This window comes from Ceratotherium simum, chromosome 6 (assembly GCF_057802395.1).
Source record: "Ceratotherium simum simum isolate JZ-2026a chromosome 6, ASM5780239v1, whole genome shotgun sequence".
Classification (NCBI taxonomy): Eukaryota; Metazoa; Chordata; class Mammalia; order Perissodactyla; family Rhinocerotidae; genus Ceratotherium; species Ceratotherium simum.
Window position 1 is genome coordinate 32,353,971 of NC_141905.1, and position 23,480 is coordinate 32,377,450.

Below are 23,480 nucleotides of genomic sequence, written 5' to 3' on the forward strand. Positions count from 1 at the left end.
GCTAACATCATAATCAATGGGGAAAAACTGAAAGCTTTCCCTGTAAGATCAGGAACAAAACAAGGATGCCCACTCTCACCACTTTATTCAACATAATCCTAGAAGTCCTAGCCAGAGCAATTAGGCAAGAAAAAGAAATAAAAGCCACCCAAATTGGAAAGGAAGAAATAAAATTATCTATTTGCAGATGATATGATGATATATGTGGAAAACCCTAGAGACTCCACAAAAAACTGTTAGAACTAATCAACAAATTCAGTAAAGTTGCAGGATACAAAATCAACATACAAAAATCAGTTGCATTTCTATACATTAACAAGGAACTATGCAAAAAGGAAAATAAGTAAATAATCCCATTTACAACAGCATCAAAAAAGTATAAAATCCATAGGAATAAACTTAATTAAGGAAGTGAAAGATTTGTATGCTGAACACTATAAAACACTGATGAAAAATACAGAAAACATAATAAATGGAAAGACATCTTGGGGCTTGTACTTGGTACTTTTCAAAGTGTTTTCTGATAGTATCTCATTTGAGCCTGGCCTGATGCCAACTCTGTGAAGTAGAAAGGCAGGTAGAATGCTTGCCGAAAGACGAGGCAACTGAGGCCCCAAGAAGACTGGATGAGAAGCTGGTCACTCAGTTGATTACTGACAGGGGAATTAGATCCTGGGTGTTCTGCATGGCCCTCGGGCTCTTTCTGCAGCCTTACTCAGATGACAGACCACCACTTACCAAGCACCAACAGCATAATCTGCAGTAGGTCCACAGGGGTTATATAACCCGTCAAAGGCACTGCCACTGCAGGCGACAATCTCAATGGAAGATAATACACACATAAGGCTGGGAAATATCTCCCATGTATCATGTTAAACAGGATTACAAATATAATCACATACACATATATTCACTCTACTGCTTAATACTCTTCAGTGGCCTCAGGCTCAAATCCACACCCTTCAGGATAGCAGTCAAGGCCTGTCACAGGCCAGCCCCTCTCCAGGCCCTTCATGCCACTGCCCACCTCCCACTCCAGGCTCTGGCTGTGCTCAGCTGCTTGTGGTTCCCCATGTGGGCCATGCCTTGGGACACATGCCCTCCCCCTCTGCTTAAAATGTGCTTCTCATCGAGCTAACATCTACTTATTCTCCTATCTCAGTTTAGGCATCACTTCCTCCAGGAAGTTTTCCTTGGAAACATGTGCACGCACACAGGCACACACGGGACTCATGGTCAACTGTCCTTCTATTGCTCCCTATAACTCACTTATTCGTCCACCTGACCACTAGGCTATGAGCTCCTTGAGGTCAGGGCATGAGCCTTTTCCTTCTCTATATCGACCAGCACAGGGCCAGGCAGACAATTAATGCTCAAGGCACACCTAACAAATGATTGTGTGAGCAAGGGGGGCCTAGCATGGTATGGTTGCTCCAGCAGCAGCCATACTTCAGATGCTTCGCAAAGGGAGAATGGTACTAGAGAACAAGATGTCTGGGTGGAACTAAGGGGAAGGTGCAGCTTCCCTGTTTGTGGAAAATATCTTAAGCAACTTTCATGCGAGCTTCTGTCTGTTCCTCCCTGGGCCTCCTGACACAGGAGGCAGGCTGACAGAGCCACAGGCTAGTACCAAGCCAGGAATCAGGAAGCCTCAGCAGTCAACAGAACCAAAGTGAGCAGCAAGCTGTTCACAGCTGAAGACCCAGGGGTCCAGAGAAGTGACACGACTGACCTGAAGGCTCCCAGGGTTAGTTCCAAACTCAGGCATCAGAATCCCAGTTCAGGGCTCTTTCTACAGCACCAGACATCCTTTGGGATCTGAGCGAAAGCCCAGGACAACAAAGGGCTGAGGACCTGACCAGCACCAAGGAGTCTGGGATATAACAGGAAGGACAGGACAAACGGACAGACAGAGATCTTGAACATAAACATGTGCCAGACTAGCAATGATGAGCACAGGCCCCACTGGAGACAGCCTATCCAGAGAAAGAATCCAGAGACACGTTTTCTTCTCCCTCCATGCTGGGGATTGCCAACTGTTTGTTGTTTTCCTGACTTTGACTCTGGACAAGGCACAGACCGAGTGCTCTCAGGTACCTTATCTTCAAAACGACCTGCAAAGCAGCTATTATATCCTCATTTGTACCCACGAAGACAATAGAGCTGAGAGCAGTTAAATAACTATCTCAAGGTCACGTAGCTAATAAGTGGCACGGCAGGAATTTGACCCTGAGTTTTCTCCACTAACCAGAGTGGTTCAGGGTGATCTGGAAACTTTAAACTACAGTTTTCAGTGACTCTTCAAGTCTCAGTTTTGCTGTCTGAAATTGAAAATAATTTTGCACTAGTGTTCTTTAGTAGTGATGCACATGAGATTCACAAGGATATTTAAAAGGCTCAACGCATGATACAATGAGAAAAGGAAGATGACCACGTTTAAAAATAGACAAACAACGGGCCGGTCCTGTGGTGTAGTGGTTAAGTTCAGCACACTCTGCTTTGGCAGCCTAGGTTCAAGGGTTCAGATCCTGGGTGCAGACCTACACCACTCGTCAGCCATGCTGTGGTGGCAACCCACATACAAAACAGAGGAAGACTATCACAGATGTTAGCTCAGGGCTAATCTTCCTCGAGCAAAAAAAAAATGAGGAAGATTGGCAACAAATGTTAGCTCACAGCTAATCTTTCTCTGCAAATAAATAAACAAACAAATAGCCTGGAGCTGACCACCAAACTTTCTGGGACATTCACCTCTCAGCCAGAAGCAGAGGTAAGAATGAAGTGTCTAAAACTCAAGCATGACTCAACAATTTGCTATTCCTCGAAGAGCAACAGACATGTAAGTACAACCAGTGATGGGAGACTCTACTAATGGCAGGCATGGGGGAAACCAAACAGCACCCATCTCAGGCACCCAGCAGAGGGAACAGCATGCAAAGACAGCCTATGTGAGAGCCCAGCTTGTTCAGAGGACAGCACCTAGGTCTGGCTGAAGGGAAGTGTGATGGTCAGTCTTATATGTCAGCCTGGCTAAGCTACAGCCCCTGTTTTTCAATCAAACACTAACCCAGGCATTGCTGTGAAGCTCTTTTATAGACATAATTAAAGTCTATAATCAGTTGACTTTAAGTAAGGGAGACTATCCTACACAATCTAGTTCAGTTGAAAGGCCTTAAAAGCAGAACTAAGGCTTCCCAAAAGAAGAAATTCCATCTATGCACAGCAGCTTTGGCTTGTGCCTGAGAGTTCCAGCCTGCCCCTCATGACGGCCAGACCTACAAATTTCAGACTTTCCTTGCCAGCCCCCACAATCACACGAAACCAATTCCTCATAGTAAATATCTTTATATCTTATACTGGTTTGTTTCTCTGATTGACCCGGATACAGGAAGGCAGGCACCTTTCAGAAGGTAGGGAGAATGAAGACGCTCAGGCTGGAAGTGGATTAGAGAGACTTGCAGTGCATATTAAGGCTCTGGACTTTTCCTGAAAAGCTAAGGGGAGCAGCAAAAGGGATCCGAGCAGATGAAGAGCAGAATTACATCTGCATTTTAGATGCCGCGAGTCTGCCTACCTGTAGGGTACAGAATGAACTAGAATGCACAGGACCAGACAGGAGGCGGCACCACAAAAAGGGAGGAAGCTGGAGATATATACTTCAGGTAGCAAATGTGAGATCTTGGGTGGACAAAGGCCTAGCAGTGGAGACAGAGAGGAAGGGATGGGTTTGAGAGACACTGAGGAGTTAAGCCTCATGGAACTTGGTGACCTACTAGCCTGGGGCATGAGGGAGAGTGCAGATAAATCCAAGCTGATTTTCAGGTTAATGGCTCTTTTCATCCTCCTGGACCTCAATGCTATATGGCAGCAACAAGAGGGGTCTTCTCTTATCCCCCAGTTGCTAAATCAAAACATGGAGCCAGGGACACTTATTAACCACCCAGATGCTATATACAGATCATCCAGCTTGATAACGACAAGATACCCTGTTGTGAGCCCTTTAGCTCTTTCAGACTGAACCCTTGGGCTGTCCCTGCACAGAATAAGGTAAGAGGCAACATCTGGCAGAACAAAGCCAGAAAAACATGGCTGGAAAGATCCTGGGTAGAAAGGAGGGAGGTGAGAGCAGAGGCATGGTCGGAGCAGCTGTTTCTGCCATTTCCTGGCCCTTGGAGTGGACCAAAGGCCTGGTGGGAACCTGACAGCCTCATGGGGAGTGTGAGTGCCGGGGCGCTGGCTGGTGGAAAATATCAGAGCCTTCACAGCATACCACAGCCTCACCCTGGGAGGATTGGCGGTGAATAGAGAGAAAGGCAAGAAACCCAAGCAACACCAACTGCATCACAGTGGCATCATAGGACAGCCTTGATCCCGTTTCCTGTCTGCAAAATGGGCAGAATTATTCCAGCTTACCACCCAACAGAGGAAAAGGGATAATCAAGCTGGAAAAGACTGGAGAGATACCGAGACCCATCTGGGAGAAGGAAGGGATGGAACACAGGCATTTGGTTTTGGTGACTATCTAAATGATCTTGTCATGACCGTTAATTTCTCTATGGGCTAGTCATTTCTCAGCAGAATGCCATTTTAGGGGCCGGCCCGGTGGTGCAGCAGTTAGGTTTGCACGTTCCACTTCGGTGGCCCCAGGTTCGCTGGTTCGGATTCTGGGCGCAGACCTCCTCACCACTCATCTAGCCACGCTGAGGCGGCGTCCCACATAGAAGAGCTACTACTCTACATCTATGATACGCAACCATGTGCTGGGGCTTTGGGGTGAAAAAAGAAAAAGAAAAAGAAAAAAGAGGAAGACTGGCAACAGATGTTAGCGTAGGGCCAATCTTCCTCAAAAAAAAAAAAAGATTAAAAGAAAAAAAGAATACCATTTTAAAAGAAGAAAAGACAGGAATTAAAAACATTCATTAAAGAGGTTTTGCTTCTAATAAAGGTGGACGAGATCGTATTATACCAATCCTCTTGCAAATAACAACTATAAACTTTGGACAAAATATAAAAACCTTTACCTGAAGATACTGAAAAGCAACCAAAACCAGGTAGAAAGTGAAGGGAAGGTCCTCTTGGAAGGAAACGGCACTGGGTAAGTTTCCCATCTTTTACAGCTCTTCACCTAAAGGCAGGCCCCAGTAGGAGCCAGGCCAGGAGGCTAAAACTTTGGTAGAAACCCACAGTCTTACTGGCTTAAAGAATCTAAGGACACAGTTTAGAACGGCTTCAATAGCAGGAAAGTGATAATGGAAAGGACTGAACCACAGAGGTGGAACTCCAAATTCTGCATATAAACTCAGCCTGACTATGGCTGAGCTATGAACTATGCGTGCACAGGGCACAAGCAGCCTACCTTAAGAAATTTTAGCTGCCATCTACTGCAGGGGAGATACAGTTCAGAGTTTTGACTCAGGTCAAATTAACGGCCTGATAAAATAAACAAAAAAATCAACACTCTACAGAGGAACATAACAACCCAGAGTCTCTACTACATACCACCCATAATGCCAGAGACAGAATCCATAGTACTAGACAATATAGAAAGGGGAAAATGTGACCCCTTCAAAAGAAAAGGCAACCAAGGAGACTGACCCTGAGATGACTGAGACATTAGAATTACAAGGATTTTAAAGAATCTGGTATAACTATGCTGAAAGACTGAAAAAAGAAAATATGCTTATAATGAACAAACAAATTGGAAATCTCATCGGAGAAACAAATTATCTAAAAAATAACCAAATAGGATCTACCAAAGAATAAAAATATATGTCCACACACAGACTTGCACAGAAATGTTCACAGCAGCATTATTCATAGCAGCCAAAAAGTAGAAACAACCCAAATAACCATCCATGGATGAATGGATAAGCAAAATGCGGTATATCAATACAATGGAATATTATTCGACCATAAAAATGAAGTACTAATGCATGATACAACATGGATGAACCTTGAAAAAGTTAGGCTGAGTGAAAAATACCAGACACAATAAGGACCACATATTGTGGGATTCCATTTATATGAAATGTCCAGCATAGGCAAATTCATAGAGAAAGAAGGCACAGGCTTGGGGAGAGGGGAATGAGGAGAGACTGCTAGTGGGTACAGGGTTTCTTTATGGGGTAATGAAAATGTTCTGGGGGCCAGCCTGGTGGTGCAGTGGTTAAGTTTGGTGCGCTCTGCTTTGGTGGCCCGGAGTTTGCAGGTTCGGATCCCTGTAGGTGTGGACCTACACCACTCATCAAGCCATGCTGTGGCAGCATCCCACGTACCAAAAAAAAAAAAGGAGGAAAATGGGCACAGATGTTAGATCAGGGCCACTCTTCCTCAAGCAAAAGAGGAAGATTGGCAACAGGTGTTAGTTCAGGGCCAATCTTCCTTACCAAAAAAAAAAAAAAATCTGGAACTAGATAATGGTACTGGCTGCACAATATTGTGAATACACTAAAACCCACTGAATTGTACACTTTAAAATGGTTAATTTTAGGGCAGGCCCCGTGGCTTAGCGGTTAAGTGCGCACACTCCGCTACTGGCGGCCCGGGTTCAGATCCCGGGTGTGCACTGACGCACTGCCTCTCCAGCCATGCGGAGGCCATGTCCCACACACAGCAGCTAGAAGGATGTGCAACTATGACATACAACTATCTACTGTGGCTTTGGGGAAAAAAAGGAGGAGGATTGGCAATAGATGTTAGCTCAGAGCCGGTCTTCCTCAGCAAAAAGAGGAGGATTAGCACGGATGTTAGCTCAGGGCTGATCTTCCTCACAAAAAAAAATAAATAAATAAAAATAAAATGGTTAATTTTATGTTATGTGAATTATATCTCAATTTAAAAAAGGTAAGGTTAAAAACATTATGGAAAACTGGGTGATGAATATAGAACTCTGTACTATCTTTCCAATTTTTCTGTAAATCTAAAATTATTCCAAAATTAAAAGTTTATCTTAAAATAATTCCATTTATAATAGCATCCAAAAAAAGTACACTAAAAAGTATAAACCATTGCTAAGAGAAATTAAGAACACTCAAATAAACAGAGATATATGCCATGTCTATGGATTGTTAAGATGTCATTTCTCCTCAAATTAGGGTGACCAATTGTCCCAGCTTGCCTGACACTGAAGGGGTTCCCAAGATGCAAAACTATCATTTCTAAAACCAGGGTAGTCTCAGGCAAACCAAAACCATTAATTTCTCATCTAACTTCAAACTGATCTATTGCTTCAACACAATCCCAACCAATCCCAGCTGGACTTTTGTTTTTTAGAAATGGACAAGCTGATTCTAAAATTCGTGTGGAAAAACAAAAAACCTAAAGTAGCAAAAACAATTTTGAGGAAGAACAAAGTTGGAAGACTCACAACATTGGATTTCAAGTCTTACTATAAAGTACAATAAGACAGTATGGTATTGACGAAAGGAAAGACTCAAGATCAATGGAAACAGACTCTCACATATACAGTCAACTGATTTCCAACAAAGTTGCAAAGGCAATTCAATGCCTTTGAATGCAAAGGCTCCTCTTTTCAACAAATCATTCTTGAAGAACCGGACACCCATACGCAAAAAAAATAAACTGCAACCTACACCTCATACTAATCACAAAAATTAACTCAAAATGGATCATAAACATAAATGTAAAACTATAAAAATTCTATAAGAAAACACAGGAGAAAATCTTTGGGTTAAGAAAAATTTATTTAGGGCTGGCCCCATGGCTTAGTGGTTGAGTGCGTGCACTCCACTGCTGGCGGCCTGGGTTCAGATCCCGGGTGCGCACTGACGCACCGCTTCTCCGGCCATGCTGAGGCCGAGTCCCACATACAGCAACTAGAAGGATGTGCAACTATAACATATAACTGTCTACTGGGGCTTTGGGGGGAAAAATAAATAAATAAAATTATTAAAAAAAAAAAAGAAAAATTTATTTAATAAGGATGCAAAAAGTACAATGAAAAATGGATAAATTAGTCTTAATCAAAATCTAAAACTTCTCTCCAAAAGACACCACTGAAAAACTGAATAGGCAAGCCACAAGCTAGACCATATTCACAAAGCATATATCTAACAAAAGACTTGTATTCGGGATATATAAAGAACTCCTACCATTCAATAATAAAATAATAAATAATAATAAAAAGACAATCCAATTAAAAAAGAGCAAAATATTCAGACGTTTCACAAAGGAAGTTGATAAGCACATGAAAAAGTGTGCCAATATGATGACCAATATCAAGAGTCATCAGGGGAGTGCAAAAATTAAAACTACTAGATACCACCAGAAGAGCTAAAATTAGAAAGACTGACAACATCAGATGTTGACAAAGATGAGGAGCAACCAAAACTATCTCACTTTATTGGTAGGAGTGTAAAATGGTACAACCACTTCGGAAAAATGTTCCATAAAACTAAACATAACCTCAATGAGTCAGCAATTCATCTCCTAGGTAAGGACCCCAGGGAAATAAAAGCATAAGAAAACTTGTACATAAATATTCACAGAAGCTTTATTCATACTAGCCATAAACTGGAAACATCCCAGGGTCCCATCTAAGGGAAAACAGATGGTATCTTCATACAATGGAATTCTACTCAGCAACAAAAAGGAACAAACTAGTAATACAACAGAAATGAATCTCAGGAACATTAAGCTGAGTGAAAGAATCCTCACACAAAAGAGTACATACTATATGATTCCATTTATGTGAAGTTCTTGAACAGGTAAAATTAATTTATAATTTAAAAAAATCAGAATAGTGGTTACTTCTGAGGGTCGGGGCAGAGCTGACTGAGAAGGGGCAAGAAGGAACTTTCTGGGGTAATGGTAACATCTAAATTCCTGTTAGGAATTTGGGTTACACTCATGTATGTATTTGAAAAATGCATCAAATGCTACACTTATGATTTGTGCATTTCACTAAATGTAAATTTCACCTTAAAAATTCCATTAGCTAATAAACCCTACAAGATGTCCTACTGCCAATTCAAGGTAGGACTTCAGAAACAAGGCAGGATAGTTGGACCATTCCCTCTCCTTGCCATCTCTACACACTCCCATGCCATTCCCTAAATCGGATAAGTCAGAACATTTCAGATGTTTGCCCAACTCTTGTATCATCAGGCACCAGGTACCCTTGACTGTTCCTCCTCTTCCAAACCAGATCGCAGAACAGATTCTGAAACCAGTCATTCACACCTAGCATAAATCAGTGACTGGCCTCTACTCTTCTAGGGCACTTGCAATTTTGCCTTGATATCTCTCTGTGCTCAGAGATGTTTCAGGGAGCAGGTAGGGGGGACATGAGGAGAGGTGGGAAGATCTTCTCATCACCTCCTCTTCACCAGCCTGAACTGCCTGATCTTTGGTACCCCCCCAAAGTACACACTAGGGAATTCTTGCCCAACCAACTAAATCAGAGGCAGAACCTGCAGCGCCCACACATCATCGTGGGATGCAGAGGACTGTGTGTGAACCAGCCAACTTCCAGAACACAGACTCCCAGTCAGCTATCCCCTCTTAAACTAAATATAGAGGAAACAGGCTGACTCCATTTTCTCTTTGAGCACACGCAACTTTGAATGAAAGATGCATTAAAACACAGAAACACCTTGGGGCCAGCCCGGTGGCACAGCAATTAAGTGCACACGCTCTGCTGCAGCAGCCTGGGGTTCGCAGGTTCGGATCCCGGGCGCGCACTGACACACCGCTTGTCAAGCCATGCTATGGCGGCATCCCATACAAAAAGTATGGGCACGGATGTTAGCCAAGGGCCAATCTTCCTCTGCAAAACAGAGGAGGATTGGCATTGGATGTTAGCTCAGGGCCGATCTTCCTCACAAAAAAAAAAAAAAAGCACACACACAGAAACACCTAGAACAGAACCTGGCACGTGAATGAATTCATAAAGCAAGTATTTAAAAAGAGCCACAGGCATTTTTATTCCATGAGAAAAGACGGAAGGTCACGCTAGGGGTGAAAGAGTAGGGATACCTCAGCTATAAATTCCAGAAGGGAACAAACTTGTTTGGCCAAGTGGCCTTCCCTCCCTTACCCCAGGAAGCCATCATTAACCTTTCACCTCCCCAGTAGGTGTGGTCCCAGAGTAACAACTGATTCACCCAAACAAATCCAGGTGTCCCTCACCCCCACCACCTGCAGTGGCTCAGTTGGGTAAGCAGATGTCTCTCTCCAGCTTCCAGAGCTCCCCCTTTTCATTTGTTGTCATTTGCCAAAAACAAAACAAAACAAAACAACAGAAAACACTTGAGGACTGGAGCACAAAATAAGAGTTAGCTCCTGGTTACCATACTCAAGATCCTATGTCCCTCTTTTTAGGGAAATGCTCTCAGCCTGGGAACTATTTTTCTCACCAGAGGGAAGCTGGAGTAGAGAAAGTGAAGAGGGAAAGAAAAGGCGAACAACATGGAGAAAACATAAACCCTGCAGGCCTTAAATTCAGGTCTGCACCTGGGGCTTGGGTCACTCTGGCCTGCTTGGCCAGGGCGCTCCCTCCTCACACCTGCTGAAGCCCCCGGAGCCCTGGAAGCCCAGAAGAAGGACCCACGTGAGCACAGTGGGTTTATAAAGCTGACGGTCATCTCTCCTTCCCTCCCTGTATTTTGTCTGAGCGGGCCAGCAACATTCCCTATGCCCAAACGCTTTTATGTAGGAGTAACTGAGCCTTAAAAAAAAAAAAAAAAAACTACAGCAAAGAAACCAAATTGATCCCTTGTGTCTTTTCCTAGCGTTTTGCTCTTTCCCACAAAGTCACCGCGAGAATGGAGCGAGAACCAGCAATAGCACACAGCTGCTCTTGCCCTGCCTTCCCGGAAGCCTATTTTAGCTTCTGGAAGCCAATGCTGCCAGATTCAGGAAAGTAAGTGGACTGAAAGTTTCAATTCCTTTGGGGGAAGGCAATTCCTCCTGCCTTCACCACCTTCTTGGGACTCTGAGATGGCCCAAGAGCTGCCTTGATGCCTTCTTTCCCTTGATCTGACCCAAGGACCCCAAGTTAGACTAGTAATTAGCAACTCTATTCAAAACAAACCCCCCTTGGGTGTGGCTCCCTGGCGTAGTGGTTAAGGTCAGCTCATTCCACTTACGTGGCCCGGATTCGCAGGTTCGGATCCTGGGCACGGACCTACACCACTGGTTAGCCATGCTGTGGTGGCAACCCACATATAAAAAGCAGAAGATCGGCACAGATGTTAACTCAGGGCTAATCTTCCTCAGCAAAAAAAAAAAAAAAAAAACCATATGCATCCATTGATTGCATCAAATAAGATCTTTTCCCATTTTGCTCCTCAAAATGTCCTATTAGGTGGTTTTGTACAAATTCCAACTAAATGTTGAAATTCTTATCAGGACTCTGTTAAAAACCTCAAAATCATTCCTGCCAAGAGACCCAAGTCAAGGGCAGTGTCCCAGTGTAAAAACCACTATATTGCACACTCCACAGAACACAGTGTCCACTGCATCCTTGGCTGTGTGAGGAGGCAGCATTGCCTAGTGGGTGGAGAATCAGAGCCCATGGTGAGATGTTCACTTTGCTGCATCTTTCAGATGGTAGCAAACAAGGCCAACCCAGGAACCAGCAATCTGCTCGCTGAACCCCAGGTGGTGGCATCATGGCTGCTTCTGGCTTACCACAAGCCCTCTCTTATTTCACCCTCAGATCTAGACCCCCACTTCACCCACTCCCTCTCTGCAATATACTCTATGCTCCCCTTTTGAAAGGGGGTGGGGGAACCAGAGAATGCAATTGCTAATTCAAACCAGGAAAACCGAGGACACAGAACTGAAAAGAGTTTTTCATCCAGCCTGTTGGAAAGACCCCTTCCCCTGTGAGAATTTTGGCTTGGCTATCCCGCTCACTGCTTTCAGAGCCAGAAACCTATTTTCTTCACTCACTTGCGCAAGTAAAAGGAGATGAAACATGTGTATGTGGCTTTCCAATGAGCTTTTTTGCTCTTAAGGGGAAAAAAAGATGTGTGTGGGGGGGACCCAGACAGAATGGGAATGCACGGAGGTGAGAAGCCAAGGTTTAATTTCACTGGCCTGAGCTCCCTGGCACAACATGAAGCGTCTCTTGCTGCGCTGTTCCCTTCTCCCTGAGGACTAAAATAAATGTTTTTTACTTGCTGCTCCTCCTCCTCAGATGGAAGAGGAGGGTGATTTATGGACTGAGACAGAGGGGGGGTTCCCTGGTAGGAGTCAAAACTCACTGGAACAACTGGAGACTTGTCAACAGCACACCATCAAATGGCCCCACAACCTCATATAAATGCAGACAGACAGAACCAGGCTGTTACAGGGAGCTGACACGCCCCCCTGAGTTTAGTGGCGATGTCAGAGACCACTCACTAGTGCAGTGGTTTAGTTTCTCAAATGAGAAGCTATTTTGCAGGCAAAAAGCTGCTGTCTTCTAACAAACGGGCTCTCTGAAAAAAACTGGAAAGGTGGAATTCTCTCTATTTAGCTCACGGGATGGGATGTGTCCAGAGCGCCTTTTGTCATTTCTTTTTCCCAAGCAGTTAAGGACCCCAAACCTTCCGCTACGTCCTGATCCAAGACCACAACACCACCCAGTACGGCAGGACACGAAAATCACAGCCGCTCCAAGTCTGTAACCAAAAAAAAAAAAAAAAAAAAAACAGCAGCAGCCAGTTGAGAATCGGTAGATTATGGCCAGCCCCTTCCTAAGCATCCTCATGGAGCAGAGACAGGGGCCCCGGTCTCCTGACCGCAACTCTGGCTCCCCAGGCCCTAAGCCTCTCTCCCCAGAGCATCACTTTTCTTAATAGAAAGTTCCTTCGGCCAGGAACCTGTGGGATCCACTGGCTGAAAGAGTTGAGGAATGGAGACATTCCGGAGTTCGCACATCTCAGAGGCCGAAGCTTCAGCGTCCTAGCGGGAGGTAATGTCTTGGGAGGCCAGTCCTCCTCCAGCCACTCGGCCTGGCCTCCCATCCGCCGCTGGCGTCCCATCCGCTCACGCGCCCCTGCCCCAGTTCCTGCTCCCTCAGAGTTGAGCCTGGGACCGCAGAGGCCCCCGCGGCCAGGGCTCGGTCCCCGCAGGTCGCGCGGGGCGCCCCTCCCCTCCGGGCCCCGCACTCACCCACCGCCCTGATGCGGAAGCCGCGGGGCGGGCGCAGCGCCCGGCGGCACCAGGCGTCGCGCAGCACCTGCAGGCTGGCGGGGGGCGCGTGCACCAGCAGCACCCCGCGCCGCAGCCAGCCCTGGAAGGCCAGCCGCGAGGCGGCGCGCGCCAGCCGCGAGTTCCAGAAGCAGCGCGCGTTGGCGCGGCGGAAGGCGCGGAACACCGCTCGCCCACCCGGCTCCTCCGCGCCTCCCGCCGCCTCCTGCGCCTCCAGCCTGCATAGCACCAGCGCTAGCGAGCCTGGCGCCAGCTGCACGGGCCGGGCCATGCTGCCGCGGGCGGCCGAGGCCCGCAGCCTAGCGCATCGTGGGGCGCGGCGGCCACAGGGCAGCGGCAGCTGGGGCGCCGCACGCCCGACGGGAGCGATCGGCTTACTGCGCGCCGTGCCGGCTGCCGGGGGAACGGGGCTCCAGGGGGCGGGGTCGACCGGACTCGCCCGGGCCGGGGGTGGGGCGGGACCGCAGCCCGCGTGGCGCCCAATAGGGTTTCCACGTCTGAGTTACTAGGTCATTCTCCACCCCCCAGCCAGGGCTTTGCCCACTCCCCACCCACCCACCTCCCGCGACTCCCTTCACTCACCTTCTCTCGACGGGCCGCACTGAGGCCTTTCCAAGTCCTAGGGGAGTCCCGCAGCCCCTGGAGAGTCCAGCCGCCACCAAGTGCGGCGCGAGCGGCACGGCCAGGGGTCCCCAGAGCCGAGAGGACGAGGGTAGCTGCCATCGCCCTGGCTTTGGCGTCGCCCCCAGTGAGAGAGGCCACTAGGGACATCCTGGGGGTGTCGTGGACCTCGCTCGGGCCGGGAGTCAGGAGCCCCGGGTTTGAGTCTCGGTCTGCTCCTAATCTCTTTACACAAGCTACTTCCCCTCTCTCTGAGCCTTAGTTTACTGACCTGTAAAATGAGGAGTTGGGACTCAATTCTAAGGACCTTTTCATCCATGACTTTCCGAGTTTCTAGGATCTGGTCCCGCCCCTGGGATATCCCGTACGCCTAAGTGGTCAAAGAAGTAAAGTTCCAGAGGCAGCACCCAGACTGGCGAGGCACAGAAGTGAAATCCCTGGGATTCGGCCCTGGGTTGGATCTCGAGATTCAGAAAAGACTGAGACACCGTCTTGCCCCAGGAGTGAAGGGAGAGGGGCTTGTGATTTGTCACAGCAAACTGTAGCCAGCTCCTCGGAGCAGTGAGAGACAATTCAGATGCTAAGGGACAGAGAGTCTGGAACCCTGATTGCGATTGCCACACTGAGAGCTCTTCGAGGAGAGAATGGGGAAAAGGAGAGGTAGGGCATTATTACCGCTAGAAATCGGCACAGTAAGAGGGAGCAAAGGTGCTAAGCAAGACCTGGGGGTCATTTCAGACTTCCCACTCCCTCAGCTCATCAATCATCAATAACAACCATAATAATGTGAGATAATCTGCACCCTGCCTCTATCATTATCACGTAAGTGATGGATGATGTTATTAAATAACAATAGCTAACATTTTGTGTGTGTGTGTGAGGAAGATCAGCCCTGAGCTAACATCTGTTGCCAACCCTCCTCTTTTTGCTGAGGAAGACTGGCCCTGGACTAACATCCCTCCCCATCTTCCTCTACTTTATATCGGATGCCTGCCACAGCATGGCTTGATAAGTGGTGCATAGGTCCCCGCCTGGTATCTGAACCGGCCAACCCCAGGCCACCAAAGTGGAGCGCAGGAACTTAACCACTACACCACAGGCCGGACCCTAACGTTTATTGAACATTATATGCTGGGGGCATTAATTTCACGACTTCATATTAACTACTATTAGTATCTCTATTATCTTTACCGATGAGAAAACTACAGCTAGGTTGAGATTAAGAAGTGTTTCCCAGGGCTGGCCCAGTGGCATAGGGGTTAAGTTCACACGTCCCGCTTCAGTGGCCCAGGGTTCACCAGTTCGGATCCTGGGCGCGGACCTACTCACTGCTCATCAAGCCATGCTGAGGTGGCGTCCCATATAGAAGAGCTATAACTCTACAACTATGATATGCAACTACGTGCTGGGGCTTTGGGGAGGAAGAAAGAAAAAAGAGGAAGATTGGCAACAGATGTTAGCTCAGGGCCAATCTTCCTCAAAAAAAAAGGAAAAAAGTTAAAAAAAAAAAAGTGTTTCCCAATCACACAGATAGTAAGAAATGGAGTCAGACAAGTGCTAAGTGAGGGTTCCCTATGACAAATAAGTCTGACACAATTTTGTGTGTGTGTATGTGAGGAAGATCAGCCCTGAGCTAACACCCATGCCAATCCTCCTCTTTTTGCTGAGGAAGACTGGCCCTGGGCTAACATCTATTGCCAATTCTCCTCCTTTTTTCCCTCTTTCTCCCCAAAGCCCCAGTAGATAGTTGTATGTCATAGTTGCACATCCTTCTAGTTGCTGTATGTGGGATGTCGCCTCAGCATGGCCAGACAGGCGGTGCGTGGGTGCGCGCCCAGGGTTCCAAACCCTGGCTGCCCCATGTTCTGGGTACCATGTAAGCTCCCAAGTTGTTCTGACAACCCCAAGGAGTAGATTCCCCAAAACATAGCCAAGAGTCCATTTTTGGCCAACTCTGGCAAGTTAGATTTTATTGGAGCTTAGTTAGATTTTATTTGGTTTAGAAAACTGAATCTGGAGGAGAACAAATGCGTACCTGCTACATGATAATTGCTATAGAAGATAAACTTGATCATTTGATGCTCACTTCTGCCTGGTGTCTGTCCTAAGCAGAACAGTCAATGCTCTTCACGCTCTGACCGCAGCCTGTCTTTCTAGCTTCATCTCCATTTCCATCCTTGCCTTCTTCCTCCAATCCTCACCAAGGACCTTATGTTCCAGCTACCCAAAATTACACACCTTCCCAAACAGACGCTCCCACGTCTTTGCTCACACTATTCCGTCTGCCTAGGTCTTTCCCCTTTCCACCAGGTGGTATCCTACAAAGCCCAGCTCGTAAAACCTGTGACACATCCAGGAAGATTTAATCTGTTCTCAGAGCACATTGTTAACCCTTTTATAATACCTGTGTGTTGAGGGCTATAATACTTAATTATGTTTCTCGTCAGGCAAACTGAGATTCCTCGAGGGCCAGGCTCCTTCCTGCCTGATTCATCTCTGTGACCCAGCATGTGGCTCAGTGCCTGGGCCATAGATTCATTCCACCTGAATTAAATCCAATTTAACTGGTAGTTGATCTAGGATAACTCTGCTTTTGCTGCTTGCTCACTAGCCTGGTGTTACCATACACAAAATCATTTCTAGTTTGAGGGTGAATCACAGGAAGACCTGGCTATCCCACAGTCAACGCCAGGGCAAAGCCTCAAGGAACAGTCCACCAGGCCTCACACACCCAGGCCTCTGGATTTCAGTGGTTTCTCTGGAGTCTGTTTACAGCACACCTGTTATACTGAGGATGATGCTTCGATTAACTGCCTCAAAATTTTTTCCACACCAAAATTCATCAGGCTGATGTTCTCCCCCTTAACTCAGGAAGTCAAGTCCTGATACTTAAGGCTGATTTAGAGGGTATTTCCTGTGTTCTCTTTATTATGACCATATCTGCTTCTACAGCACCTTTCTTCTTGTAACAGGAGAAAAAAAGCCCTGGAGACTTTTGTTTCTATTTCTCAAAGGGAAATGAGAGGCTTCGCTAAGCAGCTTTGTTGACTCAAAGGGCAGAGAAAAGGAGGTGGGGCAGGGGGCGGAGATTTAATGTCATTTCAAAAAAAAAAAAACAAAACCATTACCTCCTTTATTCTAACTGCTGAACTTAAACAAGACTCTGGACCACAGTAGCCTTATCTATAAAGTGGAAGTAAAGATACTTAGCCGACCTGAAGGATTTCTGAGGGTCTCTTCCAGGTTCATGATTTTACACCTCCACTTTCACACCCAAAGACAGGAACTCTAATGTAGTTTCTTTTTTTTTTTTTTTAATTTTATTTATTTATTTTCCCCCCGAAGCCCCAGTAGATAGTTGTATGTCATAGCTGCACATCCTTCTAGTTGCTGTATGTGGGACACGGCCTCAGCATGGCCGGAGAAGCGGTGCGTCACTGCGCGCCCGGGATCCGAACCTGGGCCGCCAGCAGCAGAACGCGCGCACTTAACCGCTAAGCCACGGGGCCGGCCCTAATGTAGTTTCAATAGTCATTGAGTCCAGTGAGGTACTAAGAGATGCAAAATCAGAGCTTGAGAGCCAGATATTCCCAAAGCTGATTCTGATTTGCCTTTAAACAGTTCACTCCTTTATTTTCCCAATGGCAAGAGGCCAAAAAAGAAATAAATATTGGAGGAAAAAAGGTCCTTTAGCTTGGAACACTAAAAGGCTAAGAATACTAGAAACCCCATGATTCTGATGTGAGAAGTGTTACAGAAAAAATTATTCTGACACTTGTTAAAATGGTAAGGAAGACTTTATTCAGGACTATTGCAGGGGCCGGCCCTGTGGCTTAGTGGTTAAGTGTGTGCGCTCCGCTACTGGCAGCCCGGGTGCGGATCCCGGGTGTGCACCGATGCACGACTTGTCCAGCCATGCTGAGGCCGCGTCCCACATACAGCAACTAAAAGGATGTGCAACTATGACATACAACTATCTACTGGGGCTTTGGGGAAAAAAAAGAGGAGGATTGGCAATAGATGTTAGCTCAGAGCCAGTCTTCCTCAGCAAAAAGAGGAGGATTAGCATGGATGTTAGCTCAGGGCTGATCTTCCTCACAAAAAATAAATAAATAAATAAAATAAAATAGAGACTATTGCAAAGTCTAGACAGCAAAGCCAGCTATAAAGCAAAGACAGCAAAGAAGCTAGGGAGTTTTGTCAAGGAGCAGAGGGAGTCAGTGGATAGAAAATTACATTAGGAGGCCTCAAGGGTAGGAGGATTCTTGCTCAAGTCAGGGCAAGGATTTTTACGTCAAAAGTGGGGGATGAAGAACTTGACCATCATCAAGGGTGGAGGGACTTGCACTAAACTAGCTTAGCAAGATTCTTGCTAAGACTGGGCTGTGCAGGCAGAAGACAGGATGGAGCCTAAGGTTGAGGCCTAGTCAAAAAGAGGGCTCAGAGGAGCCTGACTAAAGTTTGGTCAAGGAGAGTCTTTGTCAGGAGCCAGTACAAACTTCCCATCACTCTGCCCCTCCCCACTTCGTTAAAGAAACTAACACCCATTAAGCATTTAAAACACCCCAAAATCACATTTTTGCTTGGGGAGGGGGAGAACTGGAATAATTATCATTGTGTTTACAGAAATTATTTCTAGATGGTGGGATTATAAGCAATTTTTATTTCTTTCTTTGAGCTTTTCTATACTTTCCAAAAATTCTACAATAAAAAAAAGGCCCCAATAATTTTATGTTTAAAGGAAGTTAAGGCAGCTGGCTCTCCTGCACTGGGGCCATCAAAGCCAATAAGCTTTCCACCCAAAATGAGGAGACTCCATCACTCCACCTCCCCATTAAACTCGGGGTCAGAGGGCAGGTCTCAGAGCTGGAAAAAATTACTTCCGGAAAGAAAGCTGGAGAACCAGCCTGTCAAAAAACCATGCAAATAAGTGCCCTGGAGCCAGAGCAAGTCAGCAAAATTCTTATTATTTGAAACATGGAAAATCAAATCAACTCTTTCCTGACATCAAAAAAAAAAAAAAAAAAAGAATAAAGTATGAAGGCCTAAGGCAAGATGCCAAACCCAGTTTCAGGATTTTAAAGGAGAAACCACTTCTCTTCAGTTTTATTACAGCAGAGGATGTAAAGCTGGGCCTCATATCCCATTATTTACATGCAAATCCCATCAAAAATGAGTTGGCCCCAGGCCAGGTGCCCAGATCTCAATGGAACTCTGTTTCCAGTGAGGCCCCTGCTTTTAGCTACAAGTCTCTCTGCTTTCCTAGGGGGGGAAGGGAGAAAAGATGCTAAGGCAGCTCCTGAACACACTGAAATAACCACGGACTGAGAAACAAACTGTTGCTTTCCCCCTTCTCACAATCTACCTGTTACCAGTTGTTTAAGATTCTTGACAGCAGGAATCCAAGATTACCTCTTGTTCATCTATATATCCTCTAGAATGCCCCCCACAGCACTGCTCAAAAGCAAGAAAATGGTTCCCTGAACTAGATGGTAAAGAACATAAGTGATACAGGAGGCCTAGATGTTCAAGTCAGTGCCAACTACCCCTGGTTTAGGACTAAATACGTGTTGTTCATCCAATATTCTACAGAGGATCCAAATGAAACATGGGGCTTTACAGAAGTACCTGTAATACAACAAGAACAAATATTTATTGAGCCTGCTAAATTCCAGGTACTGCTTTGGGTAATAAAGAGGAGGACGCAGATAAAGGAAGCATGTCCATCAGTTCAAATAGCTTGTAATCGTGTTTTCCAAAACATCAGAGTCTTCATAAGAAATTCACGACAAGAAAAAACGGGGAAGGAAGGAACATGAATTTAAAAAGACAAACAGACATGTCAACAAATGCAATGGAAAGCGTGGACCTTATTTGGACCCTAATTTGAACAAACCAAACGTAAAACAGTTTATAAGAAATTTCAAGATTGACTGGACATTTTTTTTTTTAATTTTATTTATTTATTTATTCCCCCAAAGCCCCAGTAGATAGTTGTATGTCATAGCTGCACATCCTTCTAGTTGCTGTATGTGGGACGCGGCCTCAGCATGGCCGGAGAAGCGGTGCGTCGGTGATGCCCGGGATCCGAACCCCGGGCCGCCAGCAGCAGAGGGCGCGCACTTAACCGCTAAGCCACAGGGCTGGCCCTTGACTGGACATTTGATATAAAGAACAAAAGGAAAGGGATACATGAAATGTGATTTATGAAGAAATAGTATGATCTTAAAATATGTCCACCTTTTAAAAAAAATCAGTGTGTTGGATAAGTTGTTTGGTGATTTTCTTTTCTGCTCTTCAGTAAAAATGATTACTAACCACCAGTCATCATCTCTTAAAATAAGGGACATCTGGGTAGCAGGGTGCTTATAAAATATACTTGCCAATAAGACTCAAAAACATTAATATTTTTAATAACATCTTTGAAGGAGACAAATATCTGTTTTCCAATAAACTCTGGCATCATACTCTCCCCACCCACCAAAAAAAAAAAAAAGAGAAAAAAACCAGGAAAGAAAAAATAGCACTAGAAAAACAGAAAGAAGTGGTATGAGCCTTCAAATGGCGATGGGAGGCTACAAATTTTGGTCTCGCTATCAGAGTTGTGACATTGCTCCTCATATTAGGACAAAGATTAACATTGAGAATATTAAGATTTATTTGTTTCTTTTGAGTAAACTAATGTCCATTCCACATATATAGCTTTGCTTCAGTTGACTTATGCTCCTATAATAGAATCGGGCAATCTGTTATAGCTAAAAGAAACTGTGTTTCATCTAGTCCTGTTCCTCCTTATTCTGTCCAAACACATGACAAAGAAACTGAGGCCCACAGAAGTGCCCATGGTCCTATAGCTAGTTAGTGGTAGAGTGAGGAATGGAAGTGAGGAAGATCTCCAACTTTTGGTCTAGAGCAGAGGTTGGCAAACTACAGGTTGGGAGCCAAATCTGGCCCCCTGCCAGTTATTGTATAGGCTGCAAGCTAAGAATGATCTTTATGATTTTTTTTGTTGGTTTTTTTTTTTTTTTGGTGAGGAAAATTGGCCCTGAGCTAACATCTGTTGCCAGTCTTCCCCTTTTTGCTTGAAGAAGATTGTCCCTGAGCTAACGTCTGTGCCCATCTTCCTCCATTTTGTAAACGGGCTGCCACCACAGCATGGCTTGATGAGCAGTGTGTATGTCCGCTCCCGGGATCCAAACCCACAAACCCCAGGCCACTGAAGTGGAGTGCTCGAACTTAACCACTATGCCACTGGCTCGGCCCCGATCCTTACATTTTTAATTGGTTGAAAAAACATCAGGGGCCGGCCCCGTGGCATAGCGGTTAAGGGCACACACTCTGATGCTGGTGGTCCGGGTTCAGATCCCGGGCACGCACCAACGCACCGCTTGTCAGGCCATGCTGTGGCAGCGTCCCATATAAAGTGTAGGAAGATAGGCACAGATGTTAGCCCAGGGCCAGTCTTCCCCAGCAAAAAGAGGAGGATTGGCATGGATGTTAGCTCAGGGCTGATCTTCCTCACACACACACAAAAAAAAAAAAATCAAAAGAAGCATAATATTTCTTGACATGTGAAAATTATATGAAATTCAAATTTCAGTGTCCATAAACTTTTATTGGAACACTGGCACACTCATTCACGTATGTATTATTTTTTTCCCCCATAACTTTATTGAGATAACAATGGTTTATAACATTGTGAAAATTCAGGTGTACATTATTGTTTATCATTTTCTGAGTAGACTTCATCATGGTTATCCCAAGTAGTCTAATTGTTGTCCATCACCGCACATCACTGTCCCTTTACCCCTTTCACCCAACCCCACATGTATGTATTCTTTATGGCTGCTTTTGTCAGCAGAGTTGAGTGGTTGCAACAGAAACTGTATGGTCCACAAAGCCTAAAATATTTCCTCTCCAGCCCTTTACAGAAAAAGTTTGCAGACCCCTGGTCTAGAGCCCTATCACTGTTGAGACTGCTTTACAGAACAGGGCCAGACATATGTAAAGTAGTCTTGGTGCACAAATGGTAGGCTTCCGGGGTCTCCTAGCCCAACCCAGTTGCTTTACAAGTTGGATGCTGCTGACAGATGTTAGCTCAGAGCCGGTCTTCCTCAGCAAAAAGAGGAGGATTAGCACAGATGTTAGCTCAGGCTGATCTTCCTCACAAAAAAACACAAAAACAAAAACAAAAAAACAAGCTGGATGTTGCTGGAAGAGGGGAGAACTGGTAGCTGCCCTGTGTGTCCTCCAGCCAACATGCTGAGCTGAGGTGGGGTAATATAGTTTCTGTTCTCACTGCCCATTCAATCATGAGCCTCTCAGCTAAGCCTGTCAACACAGAGACCAATTAGTGCCACTTTCTATGTGAAAGGGGTTTCCTTAAGTCAGGGCTGAGATCACCACCTCATTTCACATAAACAATTCAGGGTCACAAGGTTAACCCAGATTAGATTCAAACCAGGGCTTAAAACGTGAAAGGCAGCCCTTTTACCAATCCCTAGAGCTCTCCAGACTCCTTAGGAAAAAAGAGTCAAACTCATTTACCAGAAGGGGACCTAACACTTCAGGGGGAAACAGCTAACAGGCCCTGCGAATGGAATATCTCTCTACAAGATCACCCTCAGGTTTCCCACAGATGTTTATGGCAAAACTTTATTAGAGCCATGTGTAGTAATCAGTTTCCTTGGAATTCAATTCAAGAGCACCAGGAAGGCCCTCCACTTCAGAGTTCTGAATTTATTAAGAAATCAGAGGTTCACCTCCAAGGGCCGGTAAGTTCTCAAAACACATTTCTTACACGTGAAAGTACTCTTTCGCATGGGGGGGAAAGATGCATTTATAAAGCAAGCTTATTTTATACTAGATTGCTTAAAAATTTATTGTCAATAAATTTTTTAATGTGCATATTGGGATATTTTAAGAAGATGAGCAGATCTTACTACTTAAGAAAACTCTCCCTTTTTTTTTTTGAGAGGGCATAGTTTGTTATTCAAAAGAATGCACAATTTTTTAAACTGAAGTGCCATTCTCATAATATAAATTGCTTATTCTAAATAAATCAAAATTGTTAATTCTAAAGTGAACAGTTCAGTGGCATTCAGTACATTCATAATGTCTTGATTTGTTTTTTATATCAATGTAGCCTTTTCACATTTGCCTAAAATTTCATTTATATTTTGAATTTTAAGAGGGTACATACACCCATAGTGTCCCTGTTCCTTGAATGAATTTGAAGCCAAGAATTGCTTTTTAAAGTAACAAACTATCCCTCTTGGACATTCAAATTGCTTAAAGATGATGAGAGGTAAATCACACTAGTGGACAACAGGAAAAGAGAAATTTTTTAAACCAATTATGATCACTCAGAAAGGAGATTTACTGGATTTTCTAGGTGGTAGACATTTCTTTGCAGACGTTAATATCTCCCCAACTTCCCCCAAACCACACATTTTTTTTTTAGAATGCCTCTATTGTTTTTTAAAAAATGATACATCTCATCATTAAAATTTTAAACAGGGCCGGCCCCATGGCTTAGCGGTTAAGTGCGCGCAAGTGTGCGTGCTCTGCTACTGGCCGCCCGGGTTCGGATCCCGGGCGCGCACCGAGGCACCACTTCTCTGGCCATGCTGAGGCCGCGTCCCACATACAGCAACTAGAAGGATGTGCACTATGACATACAACTATCTACTGGGGCT

The 23,480-nt window shown here is 45.3% G+C and overlaps 1 protein-coding gene across 1 annotated transcript in view; it reads right to left on the bottom strand.

Moving 5' to 3' along the window:
- Positions 1–13,519, bottom strand: part of STOX1 (storkhead box 1) — a 60,225-nt gene extending 46,706 nt beyond the window's left edge. The window contains exon 1 of the mRNA XM_004427051.3: positions 13,123–13,519. Within this exon, the coding sequence (XP_004427108.1) occupies positions 13,123–13,432 (310 nt within the window). The 5' untranslated portion in view covers positions 13,433–13,519. The remainder of the gene's footprint in view (positions 1–13,122) is intronic.
- Between the last annotated feature and the right edge of the window lie 9,961 nt (positions 13,520–23,480).